This window comes from Polypterus senegalus, chromosome 8, assembly GCF_016835505.1.
Source record: "Polypterus senegalus isolate Bchr_013 chromosome 8, ASM1683550v1, whole genome shotgun sequence".
Taxonomy (NCBI): domain Eukaryota; kingdom Metazoa; phylum Chordata; class Cladistia; order Polypteriformes; family Polypteridae; genus Polypterus; species Polypterus senegalus.
The window spans coordinates 14,247,796-14,269,972 of NC_053161.1; the positions used below are offsets into that span (position 1 = coordinate 14,247,796).

Consider the following 22,177-nt stretch of genomic DNA (forward strand, 5'->3'; position numbering starts at 1 on the left):
GCACAAATCATTATCCAATTTGCGGATACAAAATCTCTGAAGTATTCTAACTTTATGTTTCTATTATTTTCTTACATGTACTTTTGGTTTTGACCCTCTTGTTCTCTCAAACACAATTATTGTCTTTCATATTGGCCTTCAGCTTCACTTCCCTTTATATTTTTTTTGTTTTGTTTTGTTTTTTATGCACATCTCCCAGTTTTTGCACAAATGTTTATCTGCCAGTTCGCTGACAGAACAGAGGCTGGCTATTTTGCCCACTTGCTGACTATCTAAAATGCCATTTCATCAGTACCAAACAAGTGTATTGCTCACATTCCAATAACTTACTCTACTCTGGCCACACTACCTCCCTGAAACATAAGCTTTTAGCCCCACTCATGTTCCATTATTCCAACACCAAAAAGTTTGAGTAGCCTTTAAATTCTGCTGTGTACTTATGGAGCCCATCCCTAAAATCTGTTCGAGTAGCACTCTTGATTGAGACACATAATTTTTATTTCTTTAAAATGTTTATGGTGGACTGACTACCTTTAAAGTTGAATCTGAAAATTACATTCAGTGATGCAAACAAACAAATAAGAAAGAAAGCTCAAGGATAACTTTCAAGAAAATTGGCAATAGATATACCCATGGCTAAGGTAGCTACCTAATTGTGAAAAAAGGACATTTCAGCAGAAAAATAAGGACTTGTAGGATGTTTTTCGCAGTGATAACACAATTAACCTATAAACATCATTTGGTTTTGGCAATAGTTTATGGTAATCTCCATAGCAATTTGTTACATTTACTGGTAAGCTAAGAATAATCCTAGTGATTCTCAAACCGACTTACTCCAAATCAAAGGTGCACGAAGTAAGAACCTATCCAGGCAGCACTAGGCACAATGCAGGAAAAGGCATGGATAGGGTGCTAGTTTATCATAAGGTTCATTCACACACATACTCAAACATGCACTGGCACCATATAACTAAGCTTGCACTAATTTGAGAATGTAGGAGGATAACTGGAGTACCCGGAAGAATACCCAGAGACACAAGTTGAACATGTGAACCCAATGCAGACAATCAGGTGCTGGATTTTTATGTAGCATGCTTGATCTTGTAATGTGGCAGTGCTAATCACTGTGCACAACTGTGCCACTTAAGCTACAAATATGTTAACTCAATTTAACTAAATATCTAAAAGTTCTTAAATTAACTGCGTTCACACTTACAGCCTTGTGACTACACAACTGACTTAAACCTACAGAAAATTATACTCCAACAGGAAAAACAGAAAAAAAAAATTCAAATAAAAATATGTAATTTTGTTGCATTTTTTTTTACATTCTCTACTGATGCAGCTTTTCCACAGCAATTCTGGCTTTTTGGCAATATATGAGTGTAAATCGCTATGTACTAAGTAAAACAGTTATTTATTTAAAGTTAAAAAAGCAGAAATAACAAATTATTTGAAAGACTGATAACTGTATTTACTCAAAATTTTGTCCATCCATCCACCCATGTTCCAATCCACTGAATCCGAACACAGGGTCATGGGGATCTACTGGAGCCAATCCCAGCCAATACAGGGCACAAGGCAGGAACCAATCCTGGGCTGTGCGCCAACCCAGCACAGTCAAAATTTTATAAACTACTGTAAATATCAGAAAGAACAAGTTATGACATTAAAAATGTCTGAAATATTAATATCAAAATGCTATTTAAACTGTAGGATTCTAACCCCCGCATTCCACACACAGTGTCTGCAATCCTCCCCCCTTTGTTAAATGTAATTCCAATGCATATCTTTTTAAAAAACAGACATTTCATGTCTGTTCCGTTTCTACAGTAATCTGTGTAAACACATTGTTAAAAGAGAAATGTTTTACATATTTTAGTAGTAAATGTTACAGACTGAAATCAAATGTATGTTTTTATTCTAAAATAATAAGACTAAGAGCAGTTTACTTCTCAAAACGGAGTGGTGCAGGATCGAACTCGTGACCTTTTGATTCCCAGTCGGCAGCTGATTCTATTGCGCCACGAAGGCAATCATAATAAATGGTTGTCAAAATCGCATGTTAAGGCGGCTTTTTGTTTCTGCAGTTATATTTTTGAATAAAAGTGCAATTGTTGTGTTAGATTTGTACCTTTTGTGAAAGTATTTCTTTGATATTTGGACTTCAGGCTTCATACATTATATAGTTTATGCCTACATTTTGTCATCTACTCCTAGAATATAAAAAACGTTTCTGTTTTAACAAGGTGTTTACACAGATTACTGTAGAAATGACAGATGTGAAATGCGTGTGTTCCAAACAACAATCTAATATTTCCACTCTAAAACTCCACTTCACTCCCAGAAAATCAATCAAGGCATTAGCTGGGAGAAATTTGTGCACGTTCTAAGTCGTTGGGGGATGGAATAGCCGGCTGCTTGCAGCCTGATTTTATCAGCACATTTAGATGACAAAAGACGCTGGTGGAGAGCTGTGAACGATTTTAAGAAGCGATTTAAGGTGGGATGGATTTACGAGTTTTTTCGTAGGCTCTGGTAATTCTAGTGTTAATTGCCAAATGATGTATTGTAGGAACCAGTGTGACAAAATCATTTAAAACTATCCTACATTCTAGCTTCAGACCCTCAATTATGTTAATATATCTAACTACTTCACCTGTCAAAGTACATCCATCCATCTATCCATTATCCAACCCGCTATATCCTAACTACAGGGTCACAGGGGTCTGCTGGAGCCAATCCCAGCCAACACAGGGTGCAAGGCAGGGAACAAACCCCAGGTAAGGCGCCAGCCCACCGCAGGGCACACACACACACACCAAGCACACACTAGGGACAATTTAGAATCGCCAATGCACCTAACCTGCATGCCTTTGGACTGTCAGGAGGAAACCGGAGTACCTGGAGGAAACCCACGCAGACACGTTGAGAACATGCAAACTCCACACAGGGTGGACCCAGGAAGCGAATCCGGGTCTCCTAACTGCGAAGTGGCAGCGCGACCCACTGTGCCGCCCCCTGTCAAAGTCAGAAAATAGAATACATTTTAAAATATTTGATATCTCTTACCCCACGTGTACCTTCAGGTCCTTTTTTAGTATTCTTGTGTATCTGAACCTCTCTTCAACAGTGCTCCCTCTGTTGAATGCTTTCTGTAAGGTCTGTTTCTCAGAGTCTTTATTTCTGAGGCTTCTTGCATGCCTCCTGTCCACATTTATACTTCTTGTCTTTTAACAGTGACTTTCAGCACTGTAATGTTTCTCATGTGTCTCACACTCACGCTTCCTCTTTGCTGATTACATCACCTAAGCCAAACTGACTGTTCAATTGTTTGTAGGGACCAGTCACATACATATTTACTGAATGTTTTTTTATAGTAGATAACATTAATTTGCAATTTACATTTTTATGCTAACTATTCAGTGACTTTGGTAGCTTTCCATTTCCTAAATACAGTATGCAGTTTTTTTCTGAAAGTAAATGTTCAGGGTTTCAATCCTAGTAATTTCACCATATACAGTCAAAGGAAAAAGCTTGGGAACCCCTCTTAATTCTTTGGATTTTTGTTTATCATTGGCTGAGCTTTCAAAGTAGCAACTTCCTTTTAATATATGACATGCCTTATGGAAACAGTAGTATTTCAGCAGTGACATTAAGTTTATTGGATTAACAGAAAATATGCAATATGCATCATAACAAAATTAGACAGGTGCATAAATTTGCAAATATTACAGCCTCTTGACGCTTCCTATAGCCTTTGATGAGTGTCTGGATTCTGGACGGAGGTATTTTTGACCCTTCTTCCATACAAAATCTCTCCAGTTCAGTTAAATTTGATGGCTGCCAAGCATGAACAGCCTGCTTCAAATCATCCCATAGATTTTTGATGATATTCAAGTCAGAGAAATGTGACCCAGTCCCAGAACTAGCCACACAGCCCCACAGCATGATGGAACCTCCACCAAATGTGACAGTAGGCAGCAGGTGTTTTTCTTGGAATGTGGTGTTCTTCTTCCGCCATGCAAAGCGCTTTTTGTTATGACCAAATAACTAAATTTTTGTCTCATCAGTCCAAAGCACTTTGATCCAAAATGAATCTAGCTTTTCTAAATGAGCATTTGTATACAAGAAGCGACTCTGTTTATGGTGTGAGTGCAGGAAGGGCTTCTTTCTCATCACCCTGCCATACAGATATTCTTTGTGCAAATTGCGCTGAATTGTAGAACGATGTGCAGATACACCATCTGCAGCAAGATGTTCTTGCAGGTCTTCAGAGGTGATCTGAGGATTGTCCGTAACCATTCTCACAATCCTGCACATATGTTGCTCCTGTATTTTTCTTGGCCTGCCAGACCTGGGTTTAACAGCAACTGTGCCTGTGGCCTTCCATTTCCTGATTACATTCCTTACAGTTGAAACTGACAGTTTAAACTTCTGAGATAACTTTTTGTAGCCTTTCCCTAAACCATGATACTGAACAATCTTTGTTTTCAGATCTTTTGAGAGTTGTTTTGAGGATCCCATGCTGTCACTCTTCAGAGGAGAGTCAAAGGGAAGCACAACTTGCCATTGACCACCTTAAATACCTTTTCTCATGATTGGACACACCCATCTATGAAGTTCAAGGCCTAATGAGCTAATCCAACCAATTTGCTGTTGCAAGTAACCAGTATTGAGCAGTTACATGCATTCAAATCAGCAAAATTACAAGGGAACCCAAATTTCTGCACAGCAAGTTTTTCACATTTGATTTAATTTCATACAACTAAATACTGCTTCACTAAAATCTTAGTTCGGAAAACACCCCAGTACTCCTAGGAAATGAAAGACATACCACTGTTATCTTTTTGGTTGAAAGTAAAGTAAATTATTATGCAGGCTGAGAAAGGTTCCCAAACTTTTTCATAGGACTTTATATACAGTATATTTATATATATTATTCTTCCCTCTTCACCTTTTGTAAAGGTTCAACTCCCCCTCGGAGACAAATAAACTATGCCTATATATCTATCTGGCCATCTTGAGCCAGTATTCCAAATTTGATTTCCACACACAGTTATTTAATAAAGTTTTCATGTTCTGCCATGTCTTTGTATATTTTTCTTTTTTGTTTTATTTTAGTTTTTTTCCCATATCTCTAAAGACATGTGTGTTAAGTTACGGAATGGATGAGAATGGTTCCAGAAATTTACTGGTACCCTGTCCAGGGGTCGGTTGTTCTTGCACCCAAATGATCTATCTGCTGGGATAGGTCCCTACTGTGATCTGAGGTTGAACTGAGTTTGCAGTTTATGCATGTTAGTGTATTATAATTGATACTAGTTGAAATGATTAATCTTACTTACTAAATGTGCAACAGAGTATGTGCAAAGCAAGATAGTTGGACTGTTTTCACCTTATGTAGCTTTTCTGATATCTTGCAGTGACAAGACTATAAAAATAGACTGAATTGTTATTGTCCGTCTTCCATCTACTGTAAAACCTCTCACTGATTTTTTTTTTTGATCCATTGACATGTTGTGGTCCCTGTTTTAGAAATAATTTTAATTACTTCTGGATTTGATGACTGAATGTGAGGAAAGCTCAATTCAATTTTGGCAGGTCTATCTGAATGTTGTGTGAAAGAGTTTAAATGGCTCAGTGGTACATTGGTCACAGAGATTGTTTACGCTCAATACACCTTTCCTTTTTCATTGATTAACTGGCTTATAACAAATAAAACGCATTTCTCACAAGCCTGCTATATTTCAGAGTTCATGGAGCTGTGGGTCAGATTCAGTCTTACCATAATTTCTTTGGGTTAGGAAGAAAGCAGTGACCAAGCAGTCCAGTACACAGCTTGTATAGTAGTCTTTGTTAAGCAAGGTGCTACAGAAGCGAGGATGGATTTGCTTTTGTGCTGTGGAGTTTTATATTTAGCTCTGCTGTTTTGCATTAGACATACTGTAAAGAATTAAATCTAAAAATGCAACTTTTCAGAAGAAAAGCAGGATGAACAACTCTTTATTTTTAAAGAGAATAAAGGCTTTTGGTATAACTGACTCCCTGTATACTGTGTAAAGGGGAATGATGATTTGTTTTTTACTAGGAAGAAAGTATATATCAAAGAATGCTGCTCATGAGCTGCATCAAAACACTAGTTTACTGTTTCCTATAGGAGAGAGGGGCATACAGTACAATGTAGAAAACTATAGCCTGAAACTTATCTCTGTATGGATTTAAGTCCTTGTCCAGAGGATTTTATTTATAAATATAATTTTGAGTTGTATAATTGTATGCTTTGCGCATATGGAGCTCAAGTGAGTTCTCTGCATTGCTACTTTCCACTCCTTTTCTGATATAGTAATTGAGAGATGTTTTTCCCAGTGACCTCTTGGATCTTGGAAAGGGAGGGATTGTAAAATGATTTTATATATTGTAGAGATGGTGTCTAAGTCCTTGAGATTGAGCAATATTTTTTCCAGCATGGATGTGCAAGATGAGGAAAATCTGGGAGGTTTTTTTTAACAAAGTTCCTGATTTGAAGATAGTGAAAGAAATGTGTAGTTGGAATGTTAAATTTGGAATGTAATTGTTCATTGGATGCAAAGACGTTGTCTATATAAAGATCTCTAAGCAAGTTAATTCCAAATTTTTTCCAGATATTAAAACTGCATATGTTTGCGAAGGTTGAAAGAGGTGGTTCTTTTGCAGAGGTGCCACAGATAGAAGCTTCTCGGTCTTAAAATGCTTTCTACATTGGTTCCATATTCTAAGTGAGTGAAGCACAATTGGGTTATTGGTGTATTGCCGATAACGTGTGTTTATTGGAGCACAAAGCAAGGAATACAAAGGAGTACTGCAGGATTTTACTTCTATTGTGGACCAAGCCTGTGTATGTTCTTCTATTTGTGTCCAGGTTCTTATCGCCTGTATATTTGCTGCCCAGTAATAAAACTGGAAGTTAAGTAGAGCCATGCCGCCTTCTGCCTTTTGTCTTTGTAGGGTCGCTCTTTGGATGCGTGGATGTTTTGAATTCCAAATAAATGAGGTTATTGCTGAATCATATTGCTTAAATAATTATTTATTAATGTATATTAGGATGTTTTGAAATATAAAAAGGAGCTTAGGAAGAATATTCATCTTAACAGTGTTAATTCTTCCAGCTAATGTGAGATGAAGAATTGACCATCTGTGCAAGTCTTGCTTGATGTTTTCCATGTAATTTCCACAAAATTTTGCTGATAAAGAGCTTTATGTTTACTTGCGATGTTTACCCCTAGGTACTTAAACTGTTCTGCAATGATAAAAGGTATCTAATCTAATATATGCTTGAGAAGTTACTGGAAAGAGTACACTTTTATTCAAATTAATTCTGAGGCCAGAGATCTTCTGTGAGTGCTGATAGGACTGCAGGCACAGAATTATCTGGGGCCGATATATAAAGTACCATATCATCTGCATATAATGAGATTTTCTGTTCCAGTGCTTCTCTGCTAATCCCCTTTATCTGATCAGTATTTCAACAATGTATTGCCAGTGGTTCAACGGCAATTGCAAACAAGAACGGTGACAAGGGGCATCCTTGTCTAGTACCACGTTCTAGTTTAAAGTAGTCTGAGCAAATGTTGTTGATGCAAACTGAAGCTTCTGGGTTAGTATACAGTAATTTAATCCATGCACAAATGTTCGGGCCAAACCCAAACTTCTCCAGTGTAGTAAAAAGGTATTTCCATTCAATCATGTCGAATGCTTTTTCTGCATCCAATGATAATATTTCTGGAGTGTTTGATTTACTTTGTGAGTATATTACATTAAACAGGCGTCGAAGATTTGAAGTGTCGGACCCTAATAAATCCAGTTTGGTGTTGTGATATTACTGAGGGGAGCACTTTCTCCATCCTTCTAGCTATGATTTTAGAGAGTATTTTATGTTGTTATTCAGAAGTGAAATTGGTCTGTATGATGCACATTGTAATAAGTCCTTATTTTGTTTTGGAAAAATGGTGATTAGTACTTGGCAAAAGGTTTGAGGAAGAGATTGGTTATCTCTGGCTTCTGTAAATGTTGCTAATAGGAGGGGAGCTAGCTGAGCGGAGAATTTCTTGTAAAATTCGGCAGGGTAGCCATCAGGGCCTGCTGCTTTCCCGCCTTGGAGTGACTTTATAGCATCTAGTAATTCTGATAATGCCAGAGGTTTCTCAAGTTCCTCCACACTAAAAGTGTCTATTTTTGGTATTTGTAATGTATGCAGAAATGCATTACAGTAATCCCTCCTCGATCGCGGGGGTTGCGTTCCAGACCCCCCTGCGATAGGTGAAAATCCGCGAAGTAGAAACCATATGTTTGTATGGTTATTTTTATATATTTTAAGCCCTTATAAACTCTACCACACTGTTAACATTATTAGAGCCCTCTAGATATGAAATAACACCCTTTAGTCAAACGTTTAAACTGTGCTTCATTACAAGACAGAGATGGCAGTTCTTTCTCACAATTAAAAGAATGCAAACATATCTTCTCTTCAAAGGAGCACCGTGAAGAGCAGATAATGTCAGAGAGAGCGCTCGTTAAGAAAAGCAAACAATCAAAAAATCAATACATGCTTTTAAGTATACAGAAGCACCGCGATAAAGCGGCATTTTGTAGAGGAGCGTCCTATCTTCTAGGCAAACAGCCACTGTGTAAACAGCCCCCTCTGCTCACACCCCCTCCGTCAGGCAGAGAGAGACAGAGAGAAGCAAACAAAACAAGCGCCACACGGGAAGCATATCTTATAGCATTGAGGAGTTTTAGTTAATATGTAATACATGCTCTGATTGGGTAGCTTCTAAGCCATCCGCCAATAGCGTCCCTTCTATGAAATCAACTGGGCAATCAAACAGAGGAAGCATGTAACCTAAATTAAAAGACCCATTGTCCGCAGAAAGCAGCGAACCAGCGAAAAATCCGTGATATATATTTAGATGTGCTTACATTTAAAATCCGCGATAGAGTGAAGCCGCGAAAGTCGAAGCGCGATATAGCGAGGGATTACTGTAGATTGTGTATTGTCTTCTTTAAACTCAGTAGTATATAGGGATTTATAGTAGTCTCTGAAAGTGTGCATTATATTTTTGTGGTCGACGATTTTAACTCCATTCGCGTTGGTGATTACTGAGATTGCGTTGCACACTTCTTGCTTGTGAATTTGTTGAGCTAAAAGCTTATTAGCTTTCTCTCCATGTTCATAGTAATGGTGTCTGGATTTATAAATTAGTTGTTCAGTTTCTTTAGTTGTCAAGAGGTTTAGTTCTGAATGTAGAGCTTGCCTTTTCCTATGTAGAGTCTCACTTGGTAGTCTGTCGTGTTCTTCATCTATTCTAGTAATTTTGCTTTTTATCTCTGCTACCCATTCCTTCATATGAATGTTTTTTTTGGGAATTGAAAGTAGTTCCTCTAGAGCATTGCTCTGAAGAACCACTTTGGTAGCTATATTTTTAGGAATGTGGTATATTTGATTTACTTACATTGTTTGCTGAATGGTAGGTAGCATTGGCCGTGTTGATTAGAAGGACCGTTGGTTATTTTGAAGGTTCTGTGAGAGGCCAGGATCAAGTCTACTGAGCTGAGGATCAAACAAGATGGGAAGAGACCACGGGAGCTTGCTGAAGGTAGGAGATCTAAGCATGACAGCATCTGTGTGAAGGGCAAAACACCCTGGGGAGCTGTGAATACTGGCTTAGAAGGCAGCTCCAGGAACTGCAACTACTGGAAGAAGTGGCAATTCAGATCTGCACCATGGACTACGATGTGGTGGGCTGCAAATTTCAGATTCCCAATTTCCTGATGTGGAAGGAGAGAGAAAGAAAATGCAAGCAGTTTACATCTTGATTTTGGTGATTTTAAATTATTGGAATTAGTTTATTTATTTTCACCTGAGGACACTGCCTAAATTTAATGATGCATTTTATTTAATTTTATTTAATTTACCGGCTATGTTATATGGGTTGAAGCCAGTGGCACTGACCAAAAAATAGGAGACAGAGCTGGAGTTGGCAGAGTTAAGGATACAAAGATTTGCATTAGGTGTGACAAAGATGCATAGGATTAGGAATGAGTACATTAGAGGGTCACCTCAGGTTGGACAGTTTATAGACAAAGTCAGAGAGGCAAGATTGCGTTGGTTTTGACATGTGCAGAAGAGACATGCTGTGTATATTGGAAAAAGGATGCTAATAATAGAGCAGCCATGCAACAAGAATAGGGGAAGGCCTAAGAGAAGATTTATCGATGTGGTGGACATGCAGGTGCTGGGTTTAACAGAGCAAGATCCAGAGGACAGAAAGATATGGAAGAAGATGATCTGCTGTGGCGACCCCTAACGGGACCATCCAAAAGAAGAAGAAGATTAAATTATTTATTGACTGCATTGTTTATTGCACTTTTGGACACTTAGTCTTTATTTTTATAAACTCTGCGCCACCACCACCAGATCCAAGCACCGTGCTGTCCCCACATTGATGGATTGAAGGCCAGACTTCCACATGACCATCATCGTCAAATTCTTCCATGTGAAGCCTAAAAACCATGAGGACTGATTGAGATCATGTATGTTAGACCGAATGCCTAGAAGGGGGCTGGATGGTCTCTAGGCCTGGAACCGCTGCAGATTTTTTTCCTCCAGTCATCTAGAGTTTTTTTTTTGGCCATTGGACCTTACTTATCATATGTTGATTAGTATTGCCTAATTTTATTTTTATATTTTGTGTTTTTTCTCATTCTTCATCCTGTAAAGCACTTTGAGCAGCATCATTTGTATGAAAATGTGCTATATAAGTAAATATTGTTGTTTTTGATGTTCCAATGTTCATATATTAAAGTCTTATTTGTTTGCTTACTCACACTTGTCTGTCTCAGTCATAGAGCTATTTAAGTCCTGGAACTGAAGGTTATGCCTCAGGCATCGGACAGCATACTGGTTTAATAGCCTCTAATGTCTACATTATTACTTTTACAAAAGAAGTTAACATAATTGAGTAAACATCCGCCTAAACTCTGTTTAGGAACAAGTGTTACAAGATAAAGTTGCAAAGCTGACTATTACAAATAAAGAGCTCTAAGTTAAACAGAAAAACACACAACCAGTTACTCTTTTCTTAGCTAACAGTCTAGTATCAAAGCAATTATCAATTAGAAAGATATTGACATAACAAGAGAATGGTGGTCTGAATGAGGTGGGTAGCTCACTCCACCAGAAAGAAGCTACATATGAAAGGAGTCTGGATTGAGATTTGGTGCCATTTAGAGGTGATGTTACCAGGTGCTATTCTTCAACAGTTTTGAGTGGATATACTGTAGTAGCTCATGAGTGCCTCCATTTACATTAAACAAGTACTGATCCATTGATGTTTCTATATTATCTACAGTGACTTGGTAGCAAATTCAGGAGTTGTAGTACTGTATTCAAGATGTGACAAGATCAATGCCTTAACCGGAAGTTGTACTGCATACTTCCGCTGGATTTGGCGTAATCTTGCAGATGATATGCAGAGTGAAACTGCAAGAGACACATTTGCTGTGTGGTGAGTGAAGGATTACTTGTCATCAATCATCACCATAAAATTACGTGCTGACTTGGTACTGTAGGTATTACTGATAATGTGTACAGCTGGTCATCATCAGGATAATACTTAAATGAGATTCCATGGTTTTTGATAATGGGGCACACTGAGGTGGTGTAAAAAGGAAAGAGGAGAGAACCCAGCATCAATATTTGGGGCAACCCTGTGCTTGACTGACACAACTTTGACATCTCTCCACTCCAAGGTAGACACATGGTAAGGACCTGCCCATGAGATCAGTGCTTATGTAAATCATCTTGGGCATTTGACTTCTTCAGTTTTTATTTGGCTATTTCTTACAGGAATTGTATACAAAAATTGTGTTGACTTGTAATAATTAGAGGTATTCAGCTAAGCATATCAATTCTTACTTAAAAGGACTGTAAACTAATTTGGAATGCTTCTTCTTTCAGTACTTTTCCTGCCTTCTGTTAATCTTTCTGATTGAACTGGTGGCCGGTGTTCTTGCCTACGTTTATTATCAGAAGGTAAGACTTTTTTTAATCATCATAATTTTACTTTGTAATGACACCTGCTTAAATATTAAACATCTAAAAACTACAGCTGGATTAATTTGCTTTTTTAATAATTTCAACTCATTTAAGGGTTATTACCAATGAACTGATACTTAAAAAGTATTGATTTTGCATTTAAAGTTGATTTTTCAATCACAACAATAATTTTAGTAAGAATACAGAAGATGTTAAAGATAGGTCACTTTGGAACATAAGCATTATTGAAGCAAAAGAGATTTGTTTTAAAACACATTTAAACTCCAGGAATGCAATTATAAATAGAAAATTAAAAAACACATCAGAGCAAAGATACAAATATCAAAAGCTTTATTTATCAAGTTATATATTTTGTTTGCTCAATTTGTAGACAAAAGAGAGGTTTTCTTTCTTTGTAATATTACAAATGCTATTCCATTCACCTTACTCCCAGTGGGAAAATGAGCACTGACATTTTTATGTCACATTCACTTTTAATGTTTGAGCTTAACCCAGTCAAAGCTAGACAGTGTAAACCAGACATGAATTATGAAAAATCCAGTACTATTTCCTTTGTTAAAGGTTGTCACGTTAATTTGAAAAGAGAAAACACATCTTAAACAGAATGCTTTGGGCACAAGAAATGACATTACACAATGGTTAGCAACACTACCTCACAATCCCAGAGTCCCGTGTTTGAAGCAGTGTGTGTAGTTTGCATGTATTTTCTCATCAGAAACCTTTAAGATTCCAAGTTGAATGTATTGCTATTGCAATTTAGGTGGTCCAAAGTAAAAATATCTTCTTGGTTAGCAGGTGGCAGCGATGCTTATACTCTGTGTAATATTTCAATGCGTATGTTGGCAAATGACAGTGCCAGAGAGGATCACAGTTCTTGAGCTAATATGTGTTTATTTAGGCCTGGGATGTCAAACTCAGATCCTGCAGGGTCACAGTTGGTGTAGGTTTTTGTTCCACTCACTTAGTGTAGATTTTTGTTCCAGTCATTTTCTTAATTAGAATCCAGGTACTGATGATAATAAGAATTACATTGTTGACTTAATTTTAATTGATTTGCTTATTAACATTCAGATGGTTTAATTGTTTCTTTTTTTTTCTTAAGCAGTAGATTTAGATGCACTGTGACCTAACAAGTGACCAGATAACCTATATACCCTTCCTACTATATCTATTTAAAAAATATAAAATTTAAAAGAAAAAAGTGAAGGTCTGAGAAATATTGATCTGTTCTGGTCCACAAAAGATTTCTGTAGTCCTCTCAAAAATGAAAACTCTGGCATTTTTTAACTGCCTGGTGTGTCAGAATGAGAGCAGTAACAAGGCAGAGAATTAAATATTGTGTTTAATTAACAGAAATCATTTTCTTATTAAGAAATTAATTTGTGCAAAAATGGGTATTGAGTTTAAGTTCTGGAACTGGTACTTAAATCACTTTGCATTTCATTATTGTTTGGTTAAGAAAAAAAAAGTGAGAATCTTAAAAAATTACTTAATTAAAATCAAAGCAAAGGAAGTATGTTCCAATAGTAGCAGTAAGTAATTGGTTACTATTTAAGAAAGTGGCAGAAATGAAAACCCAAAGTCACTTAATAAATAGATGCAACTGAACTCCCAATTGGCTTTACCATTATCTTGTCTCAAGTAGGAAATTTGAACAGAGTTTCAAATCATTTCATGATGAGGTCAGAAGTTGAATACAAAGTGAATACCCCCTTTCGGTCAAGCCCTCCAGCTCAGTTTGCTTTTAACAAGACAAATTAGCAGACACCGTAAACAATCTGGCATCTCCTTAAACACCTTTACATTGTGAATATTATTAATTGGGGTGGAACAAGTGTCATGAAATACTATAGTATAATTTATCATTTTATTATGCTTGTGACCCAAACTGTAATAAATAACACCTGAGGCAATATGATGCCACTTGGTGCTGTGTGGAATTTTCTTATCGTATCAACCCTATTGCACTTTCTATTTCAAATGACTAGAGTTCCTTGTGATAATAATAAATACCAAGCAGTGCAAGACCCTGTGAATGGCAAGAAAAGACCTCCCATGAAATTGTTTCACTCACAGGCAACTGTATGTGGCTTGCTCATCTGTCAGCAGAAGCAAGCATTTCTTTGTGTGTGCCTCTGACAAAATACAAAACATAGTTTGTCAGAAACCCTTAAATTGACTGCTTTTTATTAATTTGTAGTGCCTGACAGATAATATCGGGCAGGTATCTGGACTCTGTATATGCTTCGATATTGATTGAATCTGAAGTGCTATTATGACACTAAAACTGCTCCAAGAAAAGCACCTTTGTAGTTTTTTTTTACTAGTATAAAAAGTGTCAGTTTCACAATCCACATCCCTTGACTGATATGCACAATAATCTGAGTGTGATCAATGTATGTGTTAAACAATTACCAATCCAGAAGCTTCAGTTTGTATTAACAACATTTGCTCAGACTACTTTAAACTAGAACGAGGTACCAGACAAGGATGCCCCTTGTCACCACTGCTATTTGCAATCACCATTGAACCACTGGTGGTTCACTGTCGAAATGCTTATCAGATAAAGGAGATTATCAGAAAGTTTCTCTATATGCAGATGATATGGTACTGTATATATCAGACCCACAAAATTCTGTGCCTGAAGTCTTAACAGCACTCACAGAATTTCAAAAGATCTCTGGTCTTAGAATTAATTTGAATAAAAGTGTACTCTTTCCAGTGAATTCTCAAGCATGTAATATTAGATTGAACACCCTACCGTTTATCATTGCAGATCAGTTTAAATACCTAGGGTTTAACATCACAAATAAACACAAAGCTCTTTATCAACAAACTTTCGCCTTCTGTATGGAAAAAATTAAGCAAGACTTACATAGATGGTCAACCCTTCATCTCACTCTAGCTGGAAGAATTAACATTGTTAAGATGAATAGAAGATGAAGATGAATTTTAAGCAATTAGATTCAACAATAACCTCATTTATTTGGAACTTAAAACATCCACATATCCAAAGAGCGACCCTACAAAGACCTAAGACAGAAGGTGGCATGGCTGTACCTAACTTTCAGTTTTATTACTGGACAGCAAACATACAAGCTATAAAAACCTGGACACAAATAGATGAACATACACAGGCTTGGTCCACAGTAGAAGTAAAATCCTGTAGTACAGTAATCCCTCCTCGATCGCGGGGGTTGCGTTCCAGACCCCCCCGCAATAGGTGAAAATCCGCGAAGTAGAAACCATATGTTTGTATGGTTATTTTTATATATTTTAAGCCCTTATAAACTCTCCCACACTGTTTATAAATATTATACAGAGTTATACAGCATAATCCCTTTGTATTCTCTTAGATATTAGGTAAGATTTATTGAAATTATGTATATAAACACACTGTTTATATACAGTAAAACCTAAATATTATTTTAAAGATATTGAGTGTCTCCGATATCACATATGTTACAGACAGGCCACCAGCAATAAATACGTACAGTGCAAGAAAAATAGTATACAGTAAATGTGTGTACAGTGACACTAAACGTACGTACATGTACTAAGTACTGTAAGTAGAAAATTAATTATGGTTACTCACCAACAATGACACGATGACTTGTCCGATAACAATGAGTTTTATTTTACTGCACAACAAAGGAGAGCGTTACAGCCCTTGTAAAGGAGCCACTTCAGGCGATTGTGTAACACTGCCGTTGTTCTTCTTCTGGCAGTCTTCAATCCAAATCCCTAAAGCAGATTCCATCCAGACTACTGCCTTATTACATCCACTAACAACTCGTTTTGCACCCTGGTTAAAAGGACACTGCGGCCGTAGATCTTATATTCTTTTCCTACTTTTTAAATAAAAAGAATCGTAGCCTTCAACAAATCCAAAACGTGTACCTTTTCGGCAATCGTTAACATCTTCTTCTTGCGCTGGGGCACGGCCCCTAAAGCAGTAGCAGATCGTTTTGGAGCCATAATGAAGGGCTTGACTATGCACAAAGATAAACACAAAAGAGCACAACTCTTTACACAGAGAAACATGTTGATGCTGAATGAGCGAGACAAGACTTCCTGGTTAACACTGCATTCAGCGCTCTGATTGGTTAGCTTCTCAGTCAGAAGAACTTAACTGCGTGCTCTGATTGGTTAGCTTCTCAGCCATCCGCCAATAGCGTCCCTTGTATGAAATCAACTGGGCAAACCAACTGAGGAAGCATGTACAGGAAGTAAAAAGACACATTGTCCACAGAACCCGCGAAGCAGCGAAAAATCCGCGTTATATATTTAGTTATGCTTTCATATAAAATCCGCGATAGAGTGAAGCCGCGAAAGTTGAAGCGCGATATAGCGAGGGATTACTGTACTTCTTTATATTCCCTGCTCTGTGCCCCAACAAATGTAAGTTATCGCCAATATACTAATAACCCAATTGTGCTTCACTCACTCGGAATATGGAACCAATGTAGAAAGCATTTTTGGATGGAGAATCTTTTATCTGTGGCAACTCTGCAAGAGAACCACCTCTTTCAACCCTTGCAAACATATGCAGTTTTTAATATCTGGAAAAGATTTGGGATTAGATTGCTTAGAGGTCTTTATATAGACAACATCATTGTATCCTATTAACAATTACAATCCAAATTTAACTTCCTAGCTACAACAACAACAACAACATTTATTTATATAGCACATTTTCATACAAACAGTAGCTCAAAGTGCTTTACATATTAAAGAATAGAAAAATGAAAGACACAATTATAAAACAAAATAAATCAACATTAACATCAATAAGAGTAAGGTTCAATGGCCAGGGGGGGCAGAAAAAACAAAAAAAACTCCTGACGGCTGGAGAAAAAAATAAAATCTGTAGGGATTCCAGACCATGAGACCGCCCAGTCCCCTCTGGGCATTCTACCTAACATAAATGAAACAGTCCTCTGTGGATTTAGGATTCTCACGGAAGGGCTTGATGATGATGATGGTCACGTAGACTTCTGCCTTTTAATCCTTCCATCATTGTTTGAGCATCATGAAGCTTTGAGTAGGTGGTGGTGGCGCAGGCCACCACCACAAAGAAACCGGAAAAGAAACAGAAAGAGAGTAGGGGTCAGTACCGATTTTAGAGCCACCATGAATAGTTATTTTGAGGAGATTAAACATATAGAGTATCAGGATTAAGTTAAATTACGATTAAAATGAAGTTATAAAAAGGCCATGTTAAAGTAATATGTTTTCAGCAGTGTTTTAAAGTGCTCTACTGTATCAGCCTGGCGAATTCCTATTGGCAGGCTATTCCAGCTACACATTTCTTTCACTATCTTCAAAATAGGAACTTTGTTAAACAGAACTTGCCCAATTTTCCTCATCTTGCACCCTCCTCCAGGCTGGAAAAAATATTGCTCAATTTCAAGGACTTAGACACATCTCTGCAATATATAAAATTATTTTACAGTCATTCTCTTTCAAAGATCCAAGAGGACACTGGGAAAAAGATCTCTTAATATATCAGAAAAGGAGTGGAAAATAGCAATACAGAGAATTCACTCGAGCTCCATATGTGCAAAGCATACAATCATTCAACTCAAAGTTATATATCAAGCACATCTGTCGCGCTTAAAACTGTCCAAAATGTTTCCAGGTCAAGATCCAACCTGCGAACGCTGCAATCAAGTTCCAGCCTCACTGGGTCACATGTTCTGGGCCTGCTCCAAATTAACATCATTTTGGACCAAAATTTTTAAGTGCCTTTCAGACAGCCTCTGTGTCACAATCCCTCCTAATCCACTAACAGTTGTGTTTGGTGTTCTTCCAGATGGGCTTAAAGTGGAGAAGGACAAACAAACTGTGATTGCATTCACTACACTTTTGGCACGCAGACTTATGTTGCTAAACTGGAAGAATCTTAACTCTCCTCTTTTAAGTCAGTGGGAAACTGATGTTTTATACTATTTGAAATTGGAAAAAATCTAATTCTCAGTTAGAGGATCTGTACAGAATTTTTTCAAAACCTGGCAGGATCTAATCAATAATAATTTAGAATAAGCTCTTAAAGCACAGAGGAAGCAATTCTTTCCGCATTTCTTTTTCTTCTCCATTCATCTCTATTGCCCTTTTAAACAAATCAATTTAGGTATGTTTACAAGCTTTAAGTTTTACTCCGTTGGCCATGCTCTCTTTCTTAGGGGTGGGGGTTAAGTTGTTTTCATCCTATTTTTTTTTGTAAAAATTGATCTATTTGTATGGAATGATTACAATAAAATTAATAAAATTTAAAAAAAATAAAAAAAACAATAACATGCTGCAAAATGCTAAACTTCACCTTCATTAATTGCCCATGTAACTGACAAAAATGGCAAATTTTTGCAGAGGATGCGTACAGTTATTTGTTTTCTTACAGCTTTACTTGAAGCTCCCAATTTTCCTGTTAATTGCTGTATTCCACATTTTTCTACATTCCACGTTGTCTTTATTACTGCCAAAATGGCCACTTCATAGCTTAATCCAAATATGTGTAATAGGCCTTCCCTTGGTAACTAAGACTGTCTTTGTTTCAAAGCTCAGGCATTTATCCAGTTAATAACTGCAGAGGTTTCACTATCAAGTTGTTGTCCATTTACCAGTCTGTATTTGTCATTAGCTTAATAGTATGTTTTCAAACTGGCAGTTCTTTCTCCAAAACAGTAACTGAAATTCTTTGCTCTTGAATTAGCCCACATGGGTTACTCTGATTCTGAAGGAAATCGATCAATTTTTATGCAAATAACATGCTTTCCCAAAATTCCTTGCTGGCTGTGAATTTATTTGGTTTTGTCAAGCAAACTGGCATTTTCTCATGTACTGTACATCTCCATATGTTACAGTTCTTTACAAAGCAGAAGTGTTTTATTTTACACAGTGCTATAATGAAAAGATGTCTTATAATTTTGTTATTTTTGTAACCTTTTTAGTGTTATGTTTACACTCAAAAAAAAACAAACCAAAAAGTTCAATATTTTTCAACAAGAAAAAATGTTATGTGTGACAGAAACATGTAAATAGCAAAATGTTAAATTATTATACGTCCTTTGTGTGAAATTTTTTTAAACAATCACCAGCGCACAGCCAATTGGGACAGCAGAAGCATATTTCTTTGAATACGTCTCTTATCATATTTTTTCTGTTGCTTGTACGTGATAGGGTAGAATGTCAGTGCCTAATCTGCACAATCGACACACCCCTTGTATTATTGTAGGCTACCACAGTGCAAGGCTTAGTGATTTACACATTTCCCCTGACACGAACATTGACAATTGCTGCATTGTGAACAATGCTTAATGTTGTGATTTGGAATCTCACACATGACAAAAACGGGTAGAGGCCTCTGAAAATAACTACAATGCAGGCCAGGACATTTACTAGTCAGCCCCGAGGACACTCACCCCAGCCAGGCTTTTCCCAGAAATCTACCAGCAAAATTTTAACCTGGCTTGGCCCAAAATGGAGAGCACTGGCTTAACAGTTCAGAATATTAAGAAATGTCCCAAAATGTAATAAAAGTCTCACAAGTGTATGGAGGACTATAAGCCTTCAATTTGTACGCTTAAAAGCCAACAAAGAATATGTATAAATAAATAATTCATTAACAAAAAATAAAATCAATACAAGCAAAATGCTCAAAAGAGGAAAATAGGTGAAAATGAGTTGCTTAAAAGGCAGTCATATAGCAAACAGTATGTCCCAAAATTAAATCCAGAAATCACAATCCTATAATCAGGACAAAAACATGAACAAAGCCTGAAAAATACAATGAAAATGACACTACTTTCAAAACTTTACAAAAACACAAGTGCAATGAATTCCTGATCTGTGATACTCAACTGAGGCCTTACATAACCAGAGTGAGGGCTAAGAAGCCATAATTTTAGGGTGGCTCTACCCTCAAAGCACAAGGACTCTTAAGTACATTTAAAGTGACAGTACATAATAAGCAAATGGTAAATGAAACTAACAGAAATAACATAAAAACATAAAAAGTAACTCAAAATTAACAAAAACAACAAATACTAAATCAGACACATTCAAACTGATACAAAATGTTTAGAGGGCTAATGTCTTTCTTGTCCTTTCATTTGATTACAGTTATTTTGCCATTTAGCCTTAAACGTACTTGCACCATGTTAATCCTGCATGTGACCAAATTCACCTGGCATATCATGGCAGTTTAGTTGTATGCATTTCTGTATAGCCATACAAACAGTGCTCTATACATTAGTTTCACTATCTGTTTCAATGCCTAATGGCCAATTCACATTGTCATCATTATCGCTTGACTCATCTAATAGTTTACTTTCAGTTTTTTTTATAACTGGCTTTACAGCTTCTCGTTAACATGCTATTGTACGTTTTGGTTGAAAACTTTGCCCCCCTCATGAATACTGATGAATAACCATCCATCCATCCATTTTCCAACCCGTTACAGGGTCACGGGGGTCTGCTGGAGCCAATCCCAGCCAACACAGGGCGCAAGGCAGGAACCAATCCCGGGCAGGGTGCCAACCCACCGCAGGACACCCACACCCACACATTAGGGACATTTTTTTTAGAATTGCCAATCCACCTAGCCTGCATGTCTTTGGACGGTGGGAGGAAACCGGAGTACCCACAGGAAACCCACACAGACACGGGGAGAACATGCAAACTCCATGCAGGAAGGACTCGGGAAGCGAACCAGGGTCTCCTAACTGCGAGGCAGCAGCGCTACCACTGCGCCACCGTGTCGCCATGAATAACCATAGAGTGGTAAAACCTATAGAAATATTAATGATTTATTTTTTGCAGCATGATGTTATTTTCATCCCCTAGATGGCAGCAAAATACCATCTTGACCATTATTCGGCCTTAACACTGTACAGATGATACTTATCCCAGTAGACACTCGGGCTTAACTGTTTTACATAGAATTCTGAGTCTGAGATACATTTGGATTTAACGCCAAGGACATTTATTCACACCTTTTGTGTATTTCATGTTGCTTACTGGCCCTGTATAAGTTGTGAAAAAAGGTGTTCGCACAGTTATGTCTGAAATCTTAGGAAATCAATAGATGTTTTTCACCCAATCAAATAATTCAGCTCAGGTCATTGGCAAAAGCTGGATCATACACTATTGTAAATAATTTTGGATAACTCTCTCAGCTTTGATTGCTATATTGTATTTAGGCATTTAAATTCTCAGGATTTCAAAATATAGTATTTATTGTGTTTCTGATGGTTTTGTTTCTGATATGGATGCGAGCAACAATAGAACACCACAGAGAACACTCCTGTCTCTTTTCTCTTCACTCTGTACACCTCAGACTTTAAATACAACACCGGATCATGTCACTTGAAAAAATTCTCAGATGATTCTGCACTTATATGGTGTATTGATAAAGGGGATGAGACAGAGTATAGGAGTCAGGTGGAGTTGCTGGGTGCAAAGAGAACTGTCTGCAAATTAACATCAACCAAACCAAGGAACTGGTTATTGACTTTAGCTGCATCTAACAGTCTTTATGTCCAGTCACTATTCAAGGAGTGGATGTAGAGGTGATCCACTCCTACAAGTATTTGGGGGTCCACATTAATGACGGGTTGGACTGGTCTCAGAATACTGTATAAGAAAGGGCAGAGCAGACTCTTTTTTTTTTTTAGGAGACTGTGCTCCTTTAGTGTGACATCCTTCAAATCTTCTATAACTCTGTGATGGCCAGAGTGATTTTCTACGCTGTTGTGTGCTGTGCTAGTAACATCACATCAAGAGAGGTCCTCCAAATTAACAAGCAACTTAAAAATGCAAGCTGTTATATGACACATTCTGGACCCACTAGAAGTCATAGCAAAGGAGCGAATAAAAACAAAATTGAGTGCCATTATGAACAGTGCTGCACACCATCTCTCTGACACTTTAACACTGAGTACTTTCAACCAACAAATCATTCAGCAGAAGTGTGTCAAGAAACACTACTAGGGCTCCTTTATACCAACAGCAACACATATACATAATGCCTCACAGGGACTGTTACAGCTAGTCTGTCTAAGATGTTATGTAAATAATGAA

The 22,177-nt window shown here is 37.3% G+C and overlaps 1 protein-coding gene across 6 annotated transcripts in view; it reads left to right on the forward strand.

Annotated features, from left to right (window-relative positions):
* The window catches only part of tspan11 (tetraspanin 11), a 364,316-nt gene that overhangs the window by 198,408 nt on the left and 143,731 nt on the right, over window positions 1-22,177 (forward strand). For all 6 annotated transcript variants that reach the window (XM_039760769.1, XM_039760772.1, XM_039760774.1 and 3 more), the window contains exon 4: window positions 11,999-12,073. In XM_039760769.1, coding sequence (XP_039616703.1) covers window positions 11,999-12,073 — 75 coding nt within the window. The remainder of the gene's footprint in view (window positions 1-11,998; window positions 12,074-22,177) is intronic.